The sequence below is a fragment of the Ceratotherium simum genome, chromosome 4 (genome assembly GCF_057802395.1).
Source record: "Ceratotherium simum simum isolate JZ-2026a chromosome 4, ASM5780239v1, whole genome shotgun sequence".
NCBI lineage: Eukaryota > Metazoa > Chordata > Mammalia > Perissodactyla > Rhinocerotidae > Ceratotherium > Ceratotherium simum.
In genome coordinates, this window is record NC_141903.1 from 45901103 (window position 1) to 45925770 (window position 24668).

The window sequence follows — 24668 nt, forward strand, 5'->3', positions numbered from 1 at the left end:
AGAGAGAGAATATGAACAAAAATGAATGTACTCAAGTACAGATAATATAACAGTATGAAAAAAACCTGTAATTCTATGAAAATCTAAAAAAAAAATCAAACAAACTTCTACATTAAACAATTAGTTTTTCTCCCACTCCTACACCTTGCCCATTCCATACGCAGTTCAATATCTGGGAGTATTTTAGACAGCCCAATCACTCACAGACTTCCATCACATATGTAGTGGAAAATGTTACCTCATAGCAGTCAAGTCACACACGATAGAAGGATTGAAATGCTGTTAAGTAGCCTCTACTGGCAGCCAGATTCGTCTACTCTTTAAAGAGGATTATGTTGTTGAAGAGAATTACTATATACTTTTAAATTTTTTCCAGCTATTATCAGTTAAAATAAAATGTTTTAAGAACCATCAATTCATACAAAATGTTAAAATCCCCTGATGCTTTACCCCTCAGGCATCTCATTTTTCAATGCTTGGAATACTTTTATGAGTTTCAAGTCATTATATTTTATGTATCCCATGAACTTACCTGTCTTAAGTTGTTCATTAAGGTTTTAATGTAGAATTAGTGAAAATTCAGAACTTGGAAATGGGCAGACTTTAAGCTTTCCTGCGTCTGCTGCCCCAAATGTAACAGACTGCTTTGGGACTGTCAACCTCTTCCAAGATAAGTTAGAGTCAGCCAGTCCCAGGTAGTTTTCCAAAAGACTGGATCTCATTTTCAGCCAGTATGTGTTCTCTCCATAACTTGTTGGATGTCACCTTTCATAAAGTGCTTTTTATTCGTGTCAACTCTAAATCAGTGCAGCCCATCTAATTTCTTGTTCCTATCTTTCAGAAACCTCATGGTTGGTCTCACATCTTGGCAAGTTAGTATGAATTAGACAAGAGCAGGTTTTCACGTTATAATGATTACAAAGAATCTTTAGTAAAATAACCATGTGTACCTTTGTAAGGATTAGCCTCATTTAAACATCTTAGTTATTAATTTTGCAGGTGACATGGAAAGATTAAAAAATTGGGACCCTAGTGCATAATATTAATATATCAATCTTCTAAAATTCTGATCAGAACTCAGACCGTATAGGCAAAGAATGATAGCTGCCTATGAACCTCACTCCTTACCTACAAGAATACAAATGGAAAAAATTATGTGCAGCCCTTAAATTTTAGCTAACATTTGAAACTTAATTTAAAATTTCCATTGTGAATGGGGTGCCACCTGAATTAGTTAGGGGTCTTGGTTGCAAAAGACAGAAACCAAATCTGGCTCACTGAATTAAAAATAATAACAAAAAGAATGCAATGGAAAAGCATTGGGTAGATATAGACTCTATAGGCAATCTGAGGAGTCAGGTTTGGAGAATAGATAAGAGCCAAGGGAAGCTACCAGCAGAAAACTCGGCTGAGGTCTTGGCTCGTTAGTCCCAAGTTAGTCCTTTGCTGCCTTTGCTGTCGAGAAAAACTTCTAAATATGTGTCATTGCATCAGTTCCTCCCACTAAGGCTCACACAATGGAGATTTCTCCTGAATGGGAAATAGGTTTGGATGTAGGACAGGCCAAACATATTCACATTTCCTCTACATAGCTCCAAATATATTTTGACTGTGATTTTCATGAACTCTGTATATCCATTTTTGCTGGGAGTCCAGCTTTAGAATGAACAATATTGAACACAGTGTTATAGCAGTCCTGTGGATCTCAGCTGTTAGAACTTATGGGGAATTAAAATAGAGCCTTTTTGGTAAACAGTTTAATTTGCCCTCAAAAAGTATGATTAATTAAGGAAACCCTATGGAACTTATTATTTCCTGTCTATATATTAAGATAAGCATTCTTTAGTTACCTAGGAATTGGAACAACTTGCTTACTGAGTAAAAATATGATAGGCTCAACCTTTACACTATGTACCAAAAATGATAATATGAAATGTGTGAGTATATTTATAGAAACTCGAGGAAGATGTTTTTTCCGGTAGAAAATTTTGTTTGATTTCCTTTACTAATTAGGGACAGAAGGTATAAGTAGGTAATATAAAATAATAAGAATCACAATCTTCTAATTTTTGAAGGCAATCAGAGACACATACTCAACCAAGCAAACATCTGGTTGGAAATTTTAAAATTTGCTTAGGCATCAGGATGTTTTTTTACATGTGGAATGTTAGCGAAGTTTGGAAACATGTGGATGATTACCTGGAATTTCCTTTGATGTTCATCGTTAGGCAGTCTGAGCCTCTCCCATAAGCTCAGACACAATCTCCTTGTATTCTGTGCCTTAATTCCTCCCTACTGAGGGCCTGCTCTCAGTGGCACAAGGCATAGTCTCCTGGCCAGGAGATAGAGGCTGCAGGTAGAAACAGACAATCTGAAAACCAGATAATGTCATGGCTAATTACAGATTGATGACGGTACTTTTCTTGCCAGGCCAGAGCAGTATTGCTGGAATAAAGGCTGAGAGTCATGAATCAAAAAGGGTGCTCTCTTTTACAGACCACATAAATGGATAAACGTCGTGCTTTTATATTTGTCCATTGTACTTTCTGGCGAGGTAAAAAGGAGATTTTTTTCCCTTAGTAAAAATTATGTGGGTCTGGTATTTCTCTTTGCAAAATAATTTATTTCTGGCTGCACAGTATTAATTTTCAGGCTGTGAAAGCTGGCTTTGATTCCAAACAGATCTTGGAGGGAGCTTGAATAACAGACAAAATAACTCCGTAAGGAAGTGTATTATTTCTTGGAAGGATCCTGCTATCCATTTAAGTGGTTTCTTCCAGCTTTCACATCCAAGAAAATTGTATTCATATATAATTATGAGGAACAAAGCCACAGTGAGGTTTGTGTAGGCTTTTCTGCCTCCCTCATCCTTCACCTTGCAATGTCACCGTAGTGGCCGTAAAGAGAGATAAATCATAAGAAAGTGTGTTGTAAACTAGAGAGTGCTCTAAAATGTTTATTAGTAGCTAAAATAGCCACAATAATAAGAACAGCTACTAGGTGCTGAGCATTTATTAAAAGCCAGGCACTGTGCTAAGCACTTGAGATTTTTCTCTCATGACATGCACACATCTACATCCTAAGCTATAAGTAAAGTTCTCTTGTTATATTCATTTTACAAGTAAGGAAACTAGTTAAATAACTTATTCAAGACTATGGGCAAGAAATTTGTGAAGCTGGCCTCTGGTTGTGAATCCAGAACTGTCTGCCTGCCATCCTGTGCTTTTAACCACTATGCTAAGTGCTTCTGTCTGCATATAATGCTAGAGCTGCAAAATATGACAGTTTACCTGTGGAGGTTTCCAAATGGAAGATAAACTCCTTGAAAATCTCAATATCAAGTGGAGTAAACATAGATATCTCACCTCATTACCATTAGTAGCTTTAAAGAGAAATTTGAGAAAGCTAATTGTGTGAATCTTGATCACATCTTTTTCTCCTGGTTCATCTTTGTGACTTTGGGCAAGTTACCTAACTCCCCTGTGCCTCAGTTTCCTCATCTCTAAAATGGGCATTATAAGAATACCTATGTCATGGTGGTGTTTTGATGATCAGAAAAGTTAAAATATGTAATGTATTTACAGTAGTGATATAATATTACTCTATCTCTTTCTCTATACATGTCACTATTTCCTCTGCCTTACATTGCTGACAAAATCCTACACAGGAATATGGGACCGTGTGCTTTCCATCACCAATTATGGGAATTCAGATTTTAGACCCTAGAAGAATGGATGTGACCTTTGGTATAAAGAAGAGTAATGCAAGGAAACAGAAAACCTCTGAACAGTGATCACTTATAAATACTTTCAATACTATTAGTAGTTTAGACAATAGTTTGGCAACAGCTAAGCAAGTCTGAGTATTATAATCATGTCACAAGTTTCTAAGGTTCTCTCTGATATTTATGGTAGCGGTGATGTCATCTGGAGGAAAGCCAGTTGCTCAAAAGATATTTTATTAAATTGATTTCAGGCAGCCATGTTTGAGGATAGGACAGGGGACTGATCTGCTGATAAAGTTAGGTAAGTGTTTGCCAAAGTGTGTTTCATCCCACACTAGTCTTGAGGAATGCTATTGAATAAAAACATTTTATGAGCAAATAAATTTTGAACATTGCCTCCCATAGCCTCCTCTTGGCAGTTAATAAGGCACATAAGGACATTAAGGGCTCCTGAAAGTTGTGTAGTTTCACACACACACGCACACACAAATTCTGTCTTTGTTCAAACTATTTGACCACAGAATCCTTTTTTGACATAATACTCCTAATATTCTGTGGAATTGGTGTTCCGTTGACCACATATTGGGAAATAACTGAATTAGAGCATATTTCTGGATCTCAACTCAGCAGGTGTATTTTGTCGTGAAAAGCCCTTGACATTCCAGAGTCTATAGTTGTAGCTTCAAATTACCATTTTATGTTGAATATTGCAAGAGAATGAGTCAGGGGGCCTAAGCTATTAGTCAAATCCTTTTGACTTGGGGCCAGTTGCTGAAATTTTTGGAACATTATTTCCTCATCTCTTAGTTGCGTGATCAGATCAAATAATCTCTAAGAGTGTTCTGTCTCTAAAAGTTGTTATTGAAGTTAATTAAAATTTAAATAATACTTTACATTGCTCAAAATACTTTTGTATAGTTTGTCTAGAATGGTCTGGATACCTTTTGGGAAGCTGGCAACAAAGCCCAGCGCTGACCTAATTCTGCAGATTATTTTGGAAGTTCCCTGAGCAATAAGTTTTGCCTTCTGTAGATATTATGTCTGGCTTCTTAGACACTTGTTCAGCATTGTCTGCAATCCCAGCACTGCAACCTCTCCCAGCGTCGAAGTGACACTTGTTTGTAGTCCATCTACTCAGAGAACAGAAGCTAAGATGCTGATATGATTCCAAGTTGGTTGGGCTATATAATGCCATAGTGTGCCTGCTGAGAATTTCCATAGCTGAGAAGTACTTGCACGCTGAGAGTAGGGGAATCCAGGCAGACATGCAGCCACCTGAGCCATGGTGGTTCTCTTTGGAGGCATATCAAAGCGGCCAGTGAAGCATTTAATAAGCCAGGCTTCATTTATTAGCTGAATAAAGGGGTTACAGTCTTAAAACCAGGGAAAGAATAAATGTATACAGAAAAGGGGCTTTAATGCAGAGCAAGAACCACGGATCAAACACAGGAACCCCCGCCTCCCTCCCCCCATGATGATCAGTGCTGCTGGGAGGTAGCAGATTTTGGTGGTTAAGAACATGAGTTTTGGTGTCAGATACATTTGTCATTCAAATTCCAGCTCTGTTATGCACCATCTGTGACTTCGGGCAATTTTATTTAACCTGCCTAAGCCCAGCATCATTATCTGTAAATGAAAGCTATTTGTGCCAACCAAATAAGGTTATTATACAGATAACCTTAAATGATGGGTATAATGCACTGCACAGACTTCATGGTAGGCATTAAAAAGGGATAGGAATGATTTATAGTTTCAAACATACCCTCTTAAAGAACTGTTGCCTCAACACCAAATGCTGTCTCATTTGCCATTTCCCCGCGATGTTGGGAGACAGCTACTCCGATGTGCATCAGTAGAGCTTTCTGAGATGATGGAAATGTTTGTGCTGCCAGTATGGTAGCCACTAACCACATGTGGCTCTTAAGCACTTGACATGTGGCTAGTGTGACTGAGGAACTGAATGTTTATTTAATTTAATTTAATTTTAAAGGTTAAATTTAGAAAGCCACATGTGGCTAGTGGCTACTGTTTTGGACAGCACAGCTATAGATTATCACAAACCACATTGGTGTGACATTTTATAACTGCTAAAATTTCTTTCTCGAAAATACTCAATTTTATGTCACAGATTCTACAGTTTAAACAGTTGGTTGTGATCCCTTTAAAAAAAGAACACAAGGTGTTCTTTTCTGGTAAATGTCATCAGCCACGTTGCTTAAAATCCTTCTGTGCAAGGAGCTGTGGCAAGTTTCAGACTTTCACACTGTGGAAAAGAAAATATTCCATAGATACCCCAGGGATCTGTTGACTCTAACTGAAATAATGGTATGTTTATGACCAAGTATTTGATCACCTTAATACATGTTCCATGAAAACAAAAGAAGAATATCACATTTTCTGTTTCTATGGTACAAAATTATAAATCCATCTATTAAGGCAAGCTATTTGATTGTGTTCTTCTTATTTATTTTTTGTCTACTTGATCTGTCAAATTTCAAAAGAGCTCTCCCATATCTTTAAGCTCTCGTTATATTTCTAGAAGTCTTTGCTCTTGGTATTTTGCTGTACTTTTAGTGTATAAATCTTATATCTTCTTAATGAATTGTAACTTTTTACCTTATATAATATTCTGTTTTGACTCACTTAATGCTTTTTGTCCTTGAATTCCATTCTATCTGATATTGATTATTGCTACTTCTGCTTTATTTCATTTATATTTTCCCTGATTTTTCTGTGTCCTTCTGTTTTCCACTCTTTTTTATCATTTCATTTTGGTGGTTTTCTTATGGAGAGAATAGAGCTGAATTTTCTTACTTTAATCATATCTAAATGGTTTATTTGGATGATTAAAAACTAAGCATACTCATATTTTATTGTGATTCCGATATATGGTTTATTCCCACTATTTTACTTTATGTATATGTCATTATATTTTGTGGTTTTTTTCTCTTTTCATCTTTATTATAATTTTTTGCTTAATCAGTTATATTTCACTCCTTTACTTCCACTGCCCTTCTTCCTTAATTAAGAAATTCTATTATATTCTTTTTTAAACTAGTGATTACCTTCCTATCTTTCACCATTACCTTGAAACCTCTATTCCTCTCTTATAACTTTTGTATACCATCGAAATTAAGTAATACCTATTCCTCTTACTCCCAAGACATTTTACTTGTTCACATATGCCAGTCCCAAGTTGAGATCTTAAGAATACCTTATTTACAAGTTCTGATTATGGCAAATGCCTCCCTCAACCCCCAATTCCTCACTTTATTTCAGGCTGTTATTCAATTTTATCTTGTCATATGGCTCTTTTGTTTCAAGAATCCTTTCTCAAAAATTACAAATTAATAACCTGTAAATGTTTCACTGTATTTTAACTCTCCATACTACAAATGATGAAACTAATGCTAGGATATTTCATCTTCTTTGTGGGTAGCCTGTTCTTTCTCTCTGGAAATGGAAAGATATTTTTTTGCCTGGTAGTCTTAGTGTTTAGAGCTTCAGACATTTCATGAGCCTCTTTTTTTGGGTATATCTTTTTTTCATTATTCTTGTCTAGGACACCATGAGTCATTTTAACCAGAAAATGTAAAGCTGCTTCTTATTTACGCTTAGGAAATTTTTTCCTATTAATTCTTTATTCTCTATTTTTTTCAATCTTATTTTGGAATTCCTATTATTCACATTCTGGTCTCTAGTCTCTGTCCTCAGAGTCTCATCTTTTACTTATGATATTAATTTCCTAGAAATGTTGCTCTGTGCTGTAAGCTATTTCTTCCATCTGATCCTCTAGACAACTAATTTAGCTTGAAGCAGTGACCATTCGTTTTTCCATTCTTCTGTTCAGTCTGAATATTGAAAGGGTTTACTTTCCTGAACCAAAGAAAGACTTTAGTCTTTAATTTGTGTTTGTCTATTCATGAAGCAAATTCCCTCAGTACCAATACCAGTTAGGCTACATGGGTTTCTCCAGTAATTACAAACTTGCAGGCTGTGTAAGATTTGGTCAGTTTTATTTTGCTGAGCTGATATCTCAATACCGTAACCTTTCTGCTGAGCTGTCACAGGGTGATCTCTTTGCTCTTGAGCCTCTCCTCGTGTTTATGTATAAGGAACAGGTATAAGACTCCAGTCAGAGAGCCAGGAATGATTCACTTCACCAGTGGAGACCACCACCCATGCTGGACCACCAGTGCCAGCGGGATCTGTTGACCACCTGCTGTTCTTCATGCAGCAAGTCACAGAGGCAGGGCCTCCCCCTTTGCAAGTCAAATAGATCCATTGATAGATGCTACCCATGTCCTCTTAGAAGGCCATACGATGTATGGTCTTCCTTGCTCTTTAGCATTTCCCTAAAACTCCCAAATAATTAAAATCCAAATAACGAATGACATGGCATTTGCTCTCTCTTCAGGAGAAATCCCAGCCCCTCTAGCTAGATGTTATACCGAAAGCCATATGTCAGGACAGAATCACAGAGAGGGGCTTTTGTTTTTCGATCATGTAGTACATCATGTTTCGTGGGAAGAGTGTGACTTATTAGGTTTGATTGACTCAGTAACATGTAAATGTCTGCTTATATGGCTCGGGAGGAGTTGATTTAGGCAGAAATTTCAATAAGAGAATAGTACATTGAATCCATATTATTGTATAAAGGCTCTGTCAGCAAATTGTGTCTAACATTTTATTCACTGCTACTGTAATCCAGTCTTGTGACTTCATTGTGTTTGGACCAAGGGATATGTAAGATATGTTCAAGCACTTGTTTCCACTTATTCTATTTCTGACTTTATTGATAATGAATAAATGTTTTGTGAGTACATGTCACTTTTCCCTGGAATTATTCATTGCTACTTAAGTATACTATTTGTTTTTCCTAAATACCATAAAATTTGGTACTTGGTTGATTTGGCTTGTGTATGATCCATCGTTTGTGTTAATCACTTATCTTTCTGGCCCCCTTATTAATTCATAACAAAGTATTTTTGTCTTTTAAATTTCTTCTTCAAAAAACTTATCTTTTCAAAAGAAAAAATATCTTCTTCAAATATTCTTCTGCTTAAATAATCTTGTTAGTTTTTAATCTTCAGCATTTTTTGTTGTCCTTAAAGTAAATTAATTGGTTTTGCTCTTGGGAGAGTGCACTTGAAGATCATAGGCCATCAATTTTAGGACCACATCTTTGATGGTCTTCATCCTTATGAAACGTGACATCAAAGATAGCAATTTTGTTTGCATCATTGGCCAGCACCTAATTATCTTCCCTGCCTCTTCATTCTTCAAGAGCCCTTTGATGTCAGCACTAGCCTTGTGCTTTGAAAGACTGTAGAGGATGGTGAACGGAGTCCTTTACTGAGTCCACGTTCCACTGAGATAAATAATGGTATTATGTTAGAAACAAAATGTAGTGCAACTGCGGTAATTAAAATAATTATTCATCTATTTGCAGAAGGAAAAGTCTTTAATGTTTCTCTCAATGTTCAGGGAGAAAATTTCTCCCTAATATAACATGGCTAGATGGAGACTCATCTTTGGGAGAAACCAGAAGCAAAGCAAGACTGCGCTTCCAAATTGGGAGTTAGGAGATTATACTTGGGGGTGACAATATTCATTAAAATGGTAAAAGTCTGTTAGGGGAAGGCAGAACTTCAAAAGCTGAGCATGCGTATGATCCGTGTTTCGCGTTTAATGAACACAGCATGCATGGTGTGGCCCTTTGGAGTGGGGTAGATCTCCAAGTCCAGTATCAGCTTCACTTTGTTCTAGCTCTTTGATTCTCCACATGTGACTTAATCTCTGACTTTTAATTTTTTCACTTATAAAAATGGCAAAAATACTTTTTTAGCACTTCAGAATAAAAGGAGATAGTTTATAGAAAAGGTCAAGTGCCTGCCACAGAGTTAATTTTCTTCCCTTGGTTGTCAATAAATAGGGACAGTGAGTTGCTGTCATAATTCAAGAACAACAGTGAGATACCGTTTTTCACCCATTAAATAAATAAAAATTAAACCATTTGCTGCTACTCAGTGTTGAAGAGGGTGTGAGGAGACAGCCTCTCTTCTGTACTCCTGTTGAGAGTATAAATTGGTCCCACCTATTCAGAGAGTATCAATTTGAATATTTTTCAAACTGGAAACTTGACCCAGCAATTCTAGTGCTAGGAATTTACCTTACAGAAAGCCAAAGTATGTAGTCAATAAATATGTTCAAGGATACCCACACAGCATTGTGTGCACTTGGAATCAACTGTAAACAACATAAATATCCATCAGAAGGCAAGTGGTGAGTGTCGCAGGGGGATGTTTCAGTGTCCTCAATGATGATTCTGTATGAAAAAGATTCACAGTTTATTTTTGTGTTAAAAATTCGTTTGCTTTATTTAAATATAATTTCAAAACCCTGGTCACTCCTTGAACTTTAAAAAAATTTTTTTGAATTGTGGTGAAGTACACATAACATAAAATTTACCATCTTAACCATTTTTAAGTGTACAGCTCTGTGGTATTAAGTACATTCGCATTGTTATGCTACCATCACCACCATCCGTCCACAGAACTCTTTTAATCTTGCAAAACTGAAACTCTTTATCCATTAAACACTAACCACGTAGTCCCCTCCCTGCAGCCCCTGACAACCACCATTCTACTTTCTGTCTCTATGAATTTGACTACTCTAGTATCTCATATAAGTGGAACCATAGAATATTGTTTTCTTTTGTAACTGGTTTATTTCACTTAGAATAATGTCCTCAAGGTTTATCTGTTTTGTAGCATGTGTCAGAATTCCTTCCTTTTTAAGACTGAATGATATTCCATTGTGTGTATTTTGTTTATTCATTCATCCATTGTTAGACACTTGGGTTGCATCCACTTCTTGGCTATTGTGAACAACGCTGCTATGAACATGGGTGCACAAATATTTCTTCAAGTCCCTCCTTTCAATTCTTTAGGGTATATTCCTTGAGCTTTTAAATTCAACTTATAAATATCACTAATCTGTTAATAAATCTAGCAGATTTTAGTAGTCACACTAAGAGGCCTTTAAATAATATTTGGTTCCATTTTCATACTTAGTTAATGAAACAATTCCATACCTTTTAAACTGCTTTTATCTGTTAAATACATCCAATATCTTTCTTACGTACTTCAATTGAGCAACTTAAAAACCTTTGCAAGTACTCAAATAACTCTAATAAAGATAATTAAAAGCTAAATGTATAAATACTCAAACTTATAAAAACCTGAAGTTCACTTAAGTGATCCAGTTCTGTTTATGAGCATAGTCACATTTTAACTTAAAAATCACAACTCTAAATAGTTATTTAATTATTTATTTTAGGGCCGGCCCCGTGGCTTAGCAGTTAAGTGCACACACTCCGCTACTGGCGGCCGGGGTTCGGATCCCGGTCACGCACCGACACACCGCTTCTCTGGCCATGCTGAGGCCGCACCCCACATACAGCAACTAGAAGGATGTGCAACTATGACATACAACTATCTACTGGGGCTTTAGGGGGAAAAAAAAAAAGGAGGAGGATTGGCAATAGATGTTAGCTCAGAGCCGGTCTTCCTCAGCAAAAAGAGGAGGATTAGCATGGACGATAGCTCAGGGCTGATCTTCCTCACAAAAAATAATAATAATAATAATTTATTTTAAATTGTGGTTACAAGGCAATCTAATGGAATGGGCCAAGTGCCATTAAACATTACAGGTGCATAATTTTTGCACAGATTCCTTAAAGCAAAAATATTAATTTAATGGCTTTGATTCTCTTAAACATTTCTATACTCAGTTCTAAAATTTCCTGAGGTGGACAGATGTGTTTCCATCAGGGAAGACTATTACCCTCTCAGTTATTTAACTCTAAGTGTTTAGACCTGGCATGAAGTCTGGATCTGCAGACATTCAGGCAAATTTTATTGAAACTAAGGAAACTACTATATTGTCCCATATAATTTTGGGGGTTGCTTTCTCTGCATGCTCTAGTTATATCAGCATGATCTGCGATTTCAGCTGGCACACTGACTAGATTCTCAATTATAACTGTAATAAGATGAACTAAACCTAATTTTTAATTGCTATGTCAAAAACCCCATTACTCAAAGGAGATGGTTACAAGGCCAGGATCGTTGGACTCAAGTTATGCACATTGGGCAATTCTTCATTATACTCATGCATGTCTGCAGCTCCCACACAGGTGATCACTTGATTACATGTTGCGTTTCTTTGGTTCTTGAGAATGGAAATGCCTTCTTGTCTAACTCCAAGGACTGTGCAACTTGATAGGAAATCCCACCTATGAATTTTCATATACTTTCTAGGATCAGGCGTTCTTTTTATACTAAAGTGGGAATGGAGGGAATTCTGGATATCTTATGACATTGTTTGACATGCAGTTACAGTATAAGGGTCTCTAGGAGGATCATCCCATTGCACAACTCCATGATGTTTACATTACAGTATATGTGGATAGCTTCCCTAAATTATGCAGCGTATAATCTATGCTGTATACTGCAACTGAGTCTGCTGACAGTGAAATAAATGATGTTACAGCCACATGGGCAGCTGATGTATTGCTGTCACTGTGACTATTTTCCCTTCTCGTGTGGAGCCTCATGTGGACACTGCTTTCTCTCACTTCTTAATCTATCAGTTCTCTCCTTTTCTCACTTTCCATTTCATCCACCGTAGATTCCATGGTCTATAATTTTAAACTATGTGTTAACAATACCCTAAACTCCCTTGCCATTCTGAATTTTTTTTCACATCTGACAGACAAAACCCTAACTCTAGATGAACCCTAATCTCTGAATGACCCTCTCAGCTGCCGAGAACACCTGGAAAAATCACAAAACAGGCAGATTGGTCCCACCATAAGTTCATCTTGTTCATCCATCATAGAGAGGCCCTGGATATCACCTGGGCATCTGCTGGGTTCTCAGGTCAGGTTCCTTTCCGGGTATCTGCAGTGCCATCTCAGTTAACCTCAGAGATCTGACACCCCAGCCAACCCCTACCGAACACCTATTGTCCCACTTCCTGTTTCACAAAGAAAATAGAAGATATGAGAGAGGACATTGTTCATTTTCCCTCTACTATGTAAATATGCCTACATCTTTGCGCATCCTGCCCTTCTTCCCCCAGGCTACGAGAGAAGTGCTTTTCTTCTCCTATGTAAGGATAACTCCCACACACAAATTCTGGTCTCATTCTCAGCCTGACTCCTCAGGGATCTTATACTAGAAATTATTATTCTTTCTGGTAATCATAAGCCCTCTCTTTCAATTGGGTTATTCTCACTGGCTTTTAGAAATGCTTGTCTCTTCCACAAAACAAAACAAAAATAAGCAAAAAATAACGACAACAACAACAACAAAAACCCTTCTCCCTCAACCTAAAATCATCCACCAGACCTATTTCTGTCTTTGTTTTCCAGAAACCTGTCTAAAGGTTGTCTGGTTGTCCAAACAACAATAATGCTGAACTTTGGTTATCTGACACTGTTTAGCATCTCTAGTTATATTAACTTAATGTGAATAAAAGTGAAATTTTTAAAACAAATTAAGATGCTATATTGCACTTAGATATTAGGAAATCAAAACAGCAATATTTTTGTTTCACAGGCTAATTTTTAACATTTTCTTGGTTATATAGTCATGAGGAAAATATCCATTTCCAACCCGCTGGCTCCAGCATACCAAATGATAAGCAGTTCTTTCCTTCTATACTTTGCTAACACACTGCAAGTATGCCCTTGACTGTGAGTGGCTAGCATGGTATACAATAATATTTTACCCACAGTGAAATCTTAATGAAGAGAATGCATGGTCAATAACATTTAGTTAAGGTCTTTTAGGACTCTTTGACCATAATTAAAATGCTAGTAAAGTTTGGGACAGAACGTTTTAATCTGATCAAGAAATTTAAATCCCTTTTCAATATCTAATATTTGTTCGTATTTTACATGTTAGTAATTCTTGAATAAGTAGGCAACATTTTAAGTTTAAATTTTAAAGTAATCAGTGGCCAACCAGAAACTAAAATGTAATCATATAAGAAAGTAAATTCAGGACAGTTTGTAAGGAGGGAAATCCAGACAAAAGAAATAAGGAAGAAACAAGGAATGGTAAACTCGGTCTGTTGGGGTTGGCTTCATTAGCGCCTTCAACGTGAAAGGTCATTTGCAAAGGACAAACAGCTATTCTTGTCCAAATAGTCCTCTTCTCCAAAGAGACCAGACTAAGAGGACATAATTTTGAGAAGTTGTGGTAGTTGAAGAAGGAATGAATTTCCTGACAAGTGGTTTACTTAAGAATGGGATTCTGAGAGAGGGTATGCAGGCTTTTCTCCGGGAAACCTAAAAGTGCACAGAATGTGAACCTAGGCATATATTTATGAATCTACAAAAAAAATGAGTGTTTTATATTTTTTATGAAAAATAGACTTTTACCCACTTTAGAATTTATAAGCTGATTTAATTTATTGTGAGTCTAATAGCTAATGAAATGGCAAAATAACGTGTTGTCTAAAGGACAATAGAGTAGGTTTAAAAAATTTACGACCTGGAAAGTTGTGGTGTGGGAAGCATGCTTATTTACAAGGTTGACGTATCTACACGTATACTACAAAGATTGTCTTTCTCAAAAACGTGATTTGCAGCCAGCACATCTGTTGTTCTTATGTAAGGGATTAAAATGAGCTATTTTTATTGAAATTCAGCTGCAGAGTAACAGAATGTTAAGTCAGCCTGCTGAAAAAGTTACCTATTTTACATTTTGTTTCTTTATATTGAACTTTTAAAATGTTCTTTTCCTCTATATGAAAAAGCTTCATTCTTCATTAAAAAAAATAGTTTTGCGTGATTTTAAGTTGTATTTTTGTCATACTATGGCATTTAGATGATATCTAAGCCTTTCTAGCTTAGCATTTTCAATGTTAAATTATATCCAAGGATGATTTTTCCCAGTATCAGTTTCTCATGAGAATCTTACCAACATTATTGACTCTTCTTCCTTTGAATGTGAGATTGTTTTGTTCTTACAAAAATCTGAAATAAACTTGTTCTGGCTTTCCCCTTCAAATGGAATTATGTCATTTGTATTAGAGCTTATCAGGAAATCTTAACTATCATCTTTCATTCCCAAGAGTTAGTAAACTGTATGCCTACAATCTCTGTGAAAGCCGAAAAAAAACTTTTTCACATATTTCTGTTGTAATTTTGTAACAAATGTGAATTATTTAATTGGTCAGTCTTCAGGAAACTGACCTTTCTTTGATTTTCTGTATCCCTCAAAACAGCAGTAACAGCAACACTCAAATTAAAAACTATTTAGTTAACGATTCAGTTCTGCTTAAAAGAATACATACTGATCATCCAAAAGGTTCATTAAAGTAAATTATAGCAGGAAGAGGGATAGAGTAGAAATGCCTAGCTTTCAAGTTGCCTGTAGTCTAGATTGGTCCTTCTTAAACTTTAAGGTGCATATGGATCTTCTGAATATCTTGTTAAAAGGCAGATTCTAGTTCGGTGAGTCTAGAGTGGGGCCTGAGTCAGCATTTCTAACCAGCTTCCAAGGGATGCATATATTGCTGGTCCATGAACCACACTTTGAGGTGCAAGAGTCTAAATAGACTGTCCTTAATATTCATAGAAGAGTCTGCCTATAGATCATATGTGACATACATTTGCTAACATTTTTATCATCATAACAGAGCTGGACAATGGTACAGTCATCTTCTAGAGAACAGAGATCGTATAATATTAACTTACCTGGAAAGAATCCATGACTATGGGCCTTATTAGTACTGTCTTCCTAGATGAGCTACACATAGAACTAAACAGACTGACATAGAAACAGAAATAAAATTGTTAGAACTAAATGTTTATAGACAAACTAGATTACCCAAACATATTTGTGATATGGAAGGATATATTTGTATTGGTTCTGTTTTGATTTTCTGAACTCTTGTCCACCTAGTCAGAGAAGAAAATCTTTGCTAAGTAAAGAGGAGTTATTAAAGCGGTGCCTTCAGGGCGCAGGTGGGGAATATCTGCGAGTGGAGAGCGCTGGGAGCAAGGGGTGGCTGGAGCTGTGTTGTCATAGAGAGGGCACACTTCACTCCACCACTGCCGTATAGCATGGCAGGCCTAGCATGGCCAGAACTTCCAACTTCTCAGGAAAAGCCAGAATTACAAGTTTCATGTGAAATTTCCCAATTTAAAAATGTTGGCTACTAATTTAAATTCTTTGAAAACATTATGAAGGCCAAGAAAACACATCTGTGTCCCAGACACTGCCCTTGAGCCACCCATTTACAACGTCTAGTGTAGAATACATTGAAGTCTTGTAATGTACATCTCATGATTGAAAAATTATGAATTTTTAAAATGAAACTCTCTGGCCTTTTGTCTTCAGACACTTTGGTCAGAAGAAATCATCTCTGTTTTATGTATTTGGAGGTACTGCTATAAGATGGTGATCATAAAACCTGTCTTTCCATCTTCTTTCACATTCCAGATTACAGGACAGGCCCATGTTTCACTCAGGTCAACAACCAGATGTGCCAAGGGCAGCTGACAGGCATTGTCTGCACGAAGACTCTGTGCTGTGCCACCATTGGACGGGCCTGGGGCCACCCCTGTGAGATGTGTCCGGCCCAGCCTCAGCCCTGCCGACGGGGCTTCATCCCCAACATCCGCACTGGAGCTTGCCAAGGTGAGTTAGCCATCTCTCTGTGTACACAGAGTCACCCACATGATTCTGGGTCTCCTTTCACTGCACTTGGAGGATCTGCCACTGTGGATGGTAACCATTAACCCAATACCATTTCCAAGAGTGGCCTTATTAGCAATCCTGACTAGAGACGGCTCATCTTTTAGCCGCCTAATAAATAATCATTTTTCAACTCTTGACATAAATGGAGAAGAGAGAGAGAATATGAGAAATTGGGGAAAATAAAAAAATACAGTTTAAAATATTTAATATAGGCAGAGGATAAACCATTTCCATTTCTTCATCCAGATGACACTGCAGCTGCCACAGGCCCTCAAACTCTACACATGTAAATACCCAGGAAAAACGTTTTTTCTCTCTCTCCTAATCTCATTCAAGATGTGGGAACCTGAGCCCAGGTAACAGGGAGAAGAGAACTGCCCGATATTGTTATTAATAGCGTCTTCAAAGACAAAGTGTAGACTCTATCCATGACCGCAATTCTTTCAGCACTTATAACCCATTGGTTACAGTCTTGTCTCCAGGCAGTCTTCCCAACCACATCTTGATAAGTGCTTTATATATCAGGGCTAAACTGGGGCCCTGAGGATGCTACAACAGTAGACCCCAACCCAAGTAGCTGAAAATTTTTGTATATTTACTGGATAGTTTATTTTAATTAATTATCAGCCACCACAATTCTTACCCATTTTTGTCTACTTCTTTAACATTATCTGTGTTAAACTTATTTTTAGAGCTTGGAAACAGAGCTCTGTAATGAGTTCTCAAATGACAGTAGGATCATAGGAACATGGAAAATTACTTTTGTGTTATTCACAAAACATCACTCATATTTGAGATATGGAGAGTTGGATTTATTTGCTGTAATTAAATCATATACCAAGTTAGAGCTGATGTCTTTCAAATTGTTAGTAACCAGTGTCAGAGGCACAGATTTATCTGCCCAGCCCATGGAAATGTTATATTGCAGAAAGCCAGTCCAGTGTCCTAAAACCGAAATGAGAATTCTACTTTGGGAGCCTAGACGTAGCCTCAATTCATTGAATAATAAAATTTGAGTGCTCTGCCTAATTTGATAAATGTATCAGAGCCTTCAAAGGCCTTCAAAGATTTTTGTTGGTTTTGTGGTTTTATAAAAGGTAATATTTAAAATATGGTCTATGTCTAAACTCTTTTCAAATCAGAACTACAGGGATACCCACAAGGGATGACCATATAACTTGATAGATTAGCAACTTTATATTTAATTGCATATAAAAGCCATGTCAGCTGTGGATTTAAAATAGTTTTTGAGTATGTGTCTCTTGGATTAATAACTATCACAGGTCAGACCTAAATATGGAGATTGGGTTAAATGTCATTTTTAATCTGTTGTTTACAATGGGTAGTAAAATTCTTTATCTTGGATATGACTACCAGTCTGATTATATAGAGTTCTGATAAAGCAACAATTTTTTCTATTCTACTGTATACTATATAGTATATAGTTTTTATGTACTACATAGATTGATTAGTATATAGATTACCATATAATTTACTATTAAAGATAAAATACTATACAGATTTACTAGATTAATACTGACAAGATTCACTGAGAAATACTTTTTGTTTATTCTGCAGTGCTTAATCACCTTCTAATATACTTATTTATAGTCTTTATTTTTTTTTATTTTCCCATTAGGGCAGAAATCTGTTTTATTCATTAATGTCTCTGAGGCATCTAGAACAGTGCCTAACGTGCAGTGGATACTCAGTAAATATCTTTTGAATTAATGAACAGGATTAAGATTAAAATACTTCCCAAAACCACTGTTTCGTAGAAATAGTCCAGGTTGAGAAAAGCCCTTGACTTCAACCAAAATATCCCAAATTATTGACTCTCCTTATCTTCTATATATTTGTACTTAGCTTTTTTACCTTGATATTTTGTCAGAGAGGCCTAGCTTTTCTGAACACAATTATTAAAAATATGTGATCTGATCTCAAACTTCCTGAGTGTCCTTCAGGATTTAGTAATGTCTGAGGCTTATTTACTGGATTTTGTTTATGTAGCAAAGATAAGTTTTGGGCTCCATTTGCCTAAAAGTCTGATAGATTAGTACAGCAACAGGAGCAAAATGAAATTGGCCACATGGTTAAAATGTCTGGAAAAGCAAGTTTAAAAAGTTCTGCTTTATTTCAAAATCATGGCATAGTCAGAAAGTTCTCAATTAAATACTGATTCTCAGTTCAGGCTATTTTAAGACTACATTTTACTGTGATTTCATTTCTCCCTTTAAATGCCTAGACTGTTTCCCAAATACTCTGCCAAATTAATTTGGAAGATAAAGAGCATGAAAAAATAACTTAATAAACCACGACATATACATGTCATGCTTTTTGTATGGTAGTGATCTTTTTTATAGGATAATTGAAAATTTTTGTACAGTTAAAAATAAATTTCAGCTGGGTAGATGATAACTGTAAATGGCTTAATTTGGTTCTAAAAAGTGGTTCATACTAGCCAAGGGAGGACATTTCTGAAGTTCTGAACATAATGTTATCCTGTGGCTGATGCAATTAGTGAATTAGCTTATCTATGGCTTAAGAGGGAACGAAAAATGATCTTGTAATAAACAGAATAAGTGTGAAAAATGAGGGCCAATAGAGAATATAGATGATACATAAAAAAATTAAGCTATAAAAAAAATGATAAAATAAAAAAAAATTAAGTTGTGAGGAACCCAGTAAATTTTTGATTTTTAACTGTTGCCATGAGGACTTGCTGGACTTAAATAGCAGTGCCAGAAAGGTATGCATTCTAGGATGCTGGGAGGTCAGTCATAACGATGCTTGACTCCTTCCATATTGAGGGTCATTTCAGTTCTGGCTCGTATGCCTAAGTCTAATCCACATTTAGTCTTGTACTTTCTTCATTAAAGGACCAAAGTGAGCTAATATAGGCCTTAAAATTTAAGCTATCATAAAACGAGTGAATTATAGGTTTAGAAAGTAGTGTTAATTCCTTTTCCAAGAATATTTACAGACTCTAAATGTGTCATAAACTGCCACATGCATATGTTGTATTATTTTCTTATAAACAGTTTCTTCTTTTTTAATCTGTACAGTCTTCTGAATTTACTCTAATTGGAGGGATATTTTATTTAAGATTAATACTTGACTTTGGGTCTTTTAGATTTTCAAATGAACAGGGTGCATTTAAAAGTTTTAAAAATACATTAAAATAAAATTTTTGTAATTATTAATTTGTTATTTTAATTTTTAGGAATTAGGCTTTTTAACCACTCCAGACATTTCAAATCTGCAAATATGGCAAGAGAGATTTGCTCATTAAATTCCATCTTTTGCTTTATCATTGACAATAGTAATAGACTGATGCTGAGCTTCTGCCCCATTCCAGGGAACGTGAGAGGCAACGGAATTCAGACGTATATAACAGAGTCTATATGACCTAGCTAGGACACAGGACAAGGACTTGAATAAGGAAATAGCAGTACAGGCCCTAAATGAGTCCCTGCAAAACAAGTGCAGGTGTATGTTCTTTTCAGATGGTGATAGTATACAGAAAGAGGTAATTCCTTTATTCTGACTGCACTTGAAAAGAGTAGAGAAGTTTAATCTGAGCTGAAACTGGGCAGGCATGGTTAGTTCCTGAATTGTAGACTGATAGGAAGATACCCACAGTAGAGGCAAATAATACATACATATATACATACAAACATAGATAAAACTGAAAAAAAATCAATGACAAAGGTTAGTTAAGCTTGAGGAAATCACAAATTTGACAAAAAAATCAGAGAACAATAAATAAACAAAAATTATAAAGAAGCTAATACATAATAAAATCAGACTAAAGACAGCTGATGAAAGAAACAAAAAAATGCTTGAAGATGAAATAGGAAAATTTTCTAAAATAGATAATTGCTTCAATCTGCAGATTGGAGGACACAAAACTTTAATAAAAAGAGAATTCCATGGGCATAAAAAGACAGAATAAGCAAGTATTTTTTAAAGAGAATGTCCCAACTGGTCTCAAACTTCTCTAGAACAACTCATAGACCAGAAAACAGTATGGTAGTGTCTAGAAACTTCTGAGGTAGTAACCTGTACTTGATTTGATTTATATTTAAATAAAATTACTTTAGTTACTCTGTAGAGAATCAGTTATAGGGAGGGCAGAGTAGAAGTAAAGAAACCGGTTAGAAGGTCCCTGCAGTAGTACGAGCTATATGTAATGGAGGCTGAGACCAGAGCAGAGGCAGAGGGAAGATTTGAGATATAGTTGGGAAGTAAGCACTGGTTACTGATGGAATGAAGTGAGACAAGTGAGAGGGAGATGCCAAGTTTATCTCCTAGCTTTCTGACTTTGACAGTGGGATAAATGATGATGACATTTGTTGAGATAGAACCATGCTCTGTTGTTTTTATTACGACTTTAGAGTCCTACAGGTAGTAGTTACCAATATTGGCTTGTTGTGATGATCATTTATTCTACATTTGAGTTTTGTGTATCACATATGAATAGGTACTCTGGCTGAATCGAACCAGATTAAATGGTTGCTAAGGTACCCTGTATTTCTCAGATTCCGTGTAGAGACAGACCTATTCTTCAATTACTGTACTTAGAGGCTGACATTCTTTTTTATAGAAATACAAGTGCTATGAATATCTATGGAGTACAGAAAAAAGAACTTACATTTAAAAAATGGATCTAATTGGTGATAGGCAAAGTTAAAGAACACACACTATTAAATATAGTAATAGGAATTCGTCCTTAGTTCCCATGGATATAAATTAAATGAACTATTTTTATATGCCTATACCACTGCACATATTTTTCTACATTTGAACATGAACTAAAAATAATATGCCATCTAAAACTAATTTATATAATAAAATGAGCTTAATCTTTTAGGGCAAGTTTATTTGGAGAAGTTGGAGAATAACTGAGTTCATAAACTAGAATTACTATTACTTTGTTACGTTATTTATAACCTTAATAGACAAGGACTGAAGTGATTATATAAGGTGTAAGTTTCAGAAGATTTAATTTTATTCTATAAAGTCCTCACATATGACTAGAAATAGTTCAACATTTAAAGAAATAATAAGTTTGTGCCTGAATTGAAGGGATGAACAGAAACGCAGCTGTGTGATCCGGGCAGTGGAAAACTAATCAGACGTTAGCAGCTGCTTATGCTAGCATTTTGAAGATGTAGAAACTCCCGCATAGTTTGAAGGTCTGAGGCTTGTTTTTTTTGTTTTTATACAGAACACTCTAGGTTTAGGTTGATTATTTCTATAAGATTTATTTAAAATTTCCTTTTTTATTTTAATGATTAACTTGATTTGCCTAAAAGAAGTTAATTCTGTATAGCTATGTAGTCTAGGATACTTCAAAAATAAAAGTTTTATTTTTCCTTCTAGGAAAATATCTTTTAGGCAATTACAAAATAAACCCTGTAATGTCGGATTGCTTTTTCCCTTTGAAAAATTACTGAATCTACTAAATATGTAGTCAAAGATTTTATGAATAGTATTAAGGGATTTATAGGTTTGGCCTCATTTTTCAGCTTATATCATGATGTTCTTTCTCTGATTTATCTGCCAGGAAAAGAGATTTCTAGGGATGTTTTATACCACACTGTAATGAGGGTGGAAACGTAGTACATTTTAAAAATAATGCGGTTTGAAATGTTCTGAATTAAACTGTTCATATATAAACTTCTTGCCAAATATTTCATTCTACTTGTTTTTTGTTTGAATCAGATATCCTTTAGTGAGATGATGAAATCTACTATATAAAAATACTTTGGACTGTTGTAATTAGTTTTATAGACAGCTAAAGCGAGGAAGTAATTATGAGGATGCTAAGCTCTTTTGTAGGCTTGAATTCTCTCATTTACATACTAAGATACACCAAACTTGTGGGCCTACCAAAAAATAATAGAGTAAATCAATATATACTGACATAGAGATGTATCCACAAAATATTTTTTAAGGGAAAAAAGCAAGATGCAAAACAACACTTGAGTATCATCTTATTCTTCTTAAATAAACAGACCACCACTCTGACTGTGTGTGAATAAAAGTCTAAAAGAACAGACTGCTAACTTATTTCAATGGTTATCTCTTTAATTTTCTATTGTTCTGTGTCTTTAATGTGTATTACGATGAAATTATTTCGTAATTAAAGATATAGTATTAATAAATCTGTTATGTTAGCTTGTCAATCTGAATAGATAACATAAATTTGCATAAACTTATATATTACATTTATTTTTATATACAGTGTTTATTTATCATAAAAATCTACTGAATTAGAGATTATTACCTATTACAGAGAGAGAAATTAAGGCAAATTTACATAAATATAAAATGACAGATTCAAAAACTCTGTCAGAGGATTTTTTCCCAAGCCTCCTGTACTATACTATACTAGTCTATTCTATACTATACTATATATGTTAGCTGTAATTTTTTTGTACCAATCCTTTGTCAAGCTGAGGAAGTTCCTTTGTCCTGGTTTACTGAGATTTTTGAAATCATGAATGAGTGTTGAATTGTGTCACTTGCTTTTTCTACATCAATGAGATGATTATAAGTTTTCTCTTCCTCAATCTGTTCATATGATGAATTATATTGATTGATGTTTGAATGTTGAAACAACCTTAAATCCTGGGATAAACCCCATTTGGTAATGATGTAATAACCTTTTTATATATTGGTAAGATTGACTTGCTAAGAGTTTTTGTGTCTATTCCAAATAGATATTATTCTATTGTTTTCCTTCTCCTAGTATCTTTGGCTTTGATGTCAGGGTGATGCTAGCCCAATAAAAAGGATAGGGCAGTGTCCACTCTTCTCTTTTCTGCAAGAATTTGTGTACAACTGATATTCTTTCTTCCTTAAATGTTTGAAAGAATTCAACAGTAAAGCTACCTAGGGCTGAAGTTTTCTTTGTGCAAAGATTTTAAAGTATGAATTAAATTACTTTAATAGATGTATGTCTATTCATGTTATCTGTTTGTTCTTGAGTGAGCCTTGGTATTTGTGTTTTTCAAGGAATTTATACATTTTGTCTTAATTGCTGAATTTAGTACCATAAAGTTGTTCATATTATTTCCTTTGATCTTTTTAATCTCTATAGAATTTGTAGTGATGTACCCACTCTTCTTCCTTATATTGGTCAGTCATTTATTCTGTCTCTTCTTTTTCTTGATCAGTGTTGACAGAGATCTATCAGTTTTACTTATATTTCCAGAGAGCCAGGTTTTGTAGTCATTGGTTATCTCTATTTGACAGTTGTTCTATTTTATCGTTATTACTTTCTTACTTCTGTTTACTTGAGGTTTAATTTGCTCTTCTTTTTTAAATTTCTTAATGTGGAAACTTACATCACCAATTTTAGACCTTTCTCTCTTTGTAATATAAGCATTTACCTCTAAGCATCATTTTAGCTGCATCCCACAAATTTTGATATGTCATGTTTTCATTTTCATTTAATTAAAATATGTTCTCATTTTTCATGTGATTTCTTCTTTGATCCATGGATTATTTCAAAGCGTATTGTTTAAATTTCAAATATATGGGGATGTTCTGGATGTTTCCTATTATTAATTTCTAATTTAAAGCTGTTGTGTTTAGAAAACATGCTTTGGATGATATTAATCCTTTTATATGTAATGAGTCTTTTTACATAGCCTCAGAGTAGCATCTGTCTTGGTAAATATTCCATGTTCATTTGAAAGGAATGTGTATTCTGCTTAAGATGATGTCCTATAAATGTATATTAGGAAAGTTGTTTGAAAGTGTAGTTCAAGTCTTACATATCCTTGCTGATTTTCTGTCCACTTGTTCTTTTAGTTACTAAGAGAGGAATGAGGAAATTTTCAACTATAATTGTGGATTTTTCTGTTTCGTTTTTCACCTCTGTCACTTTTTGTTCTGAGTGTTTAACGTTTTATACTCAGCGCATACACATTTGCATTATTATGTCCTTTTAATGAATTGACCCTTTTGTCATTATGAAATATCCATCTTTATCTATGGTAATATTTCTTGTTCTGATGAACGCGTTGTATGATATTAACATAGCCACTCCACCTTTCTTTTGATTAATGAGTACAATATACCTCTTTCATCCTTTTACTTTTTAAGCTCTCTCTGTCAAAGTGGGTTTCTTGTAGACAATATAAAATTGGGTC

The 24668-nt window shown here is 35.2% G+C and overlaps 1 protein-coding gene across 1 annotated transcript in view; it reads left to right on the forward strand.

Moving 5' to 3' along the window:
* FBN2 (fibrillin 2) overlaps positions 1-24668 on the forward strand; it is a 235238-nt gene that overhangs the window by 51795 nt on the left and 158775 nt on the right. Inside the window, exon 6 of the mRNA XM_004420246.3 lies at positions 16246-16443. Coding sequence (XP_004420303.1) covers positions 16246-16443 — 198 coding nt within the window. The remainder of the gene's footprint in view (positions 1-16245; positions 16444-24668) is intronic.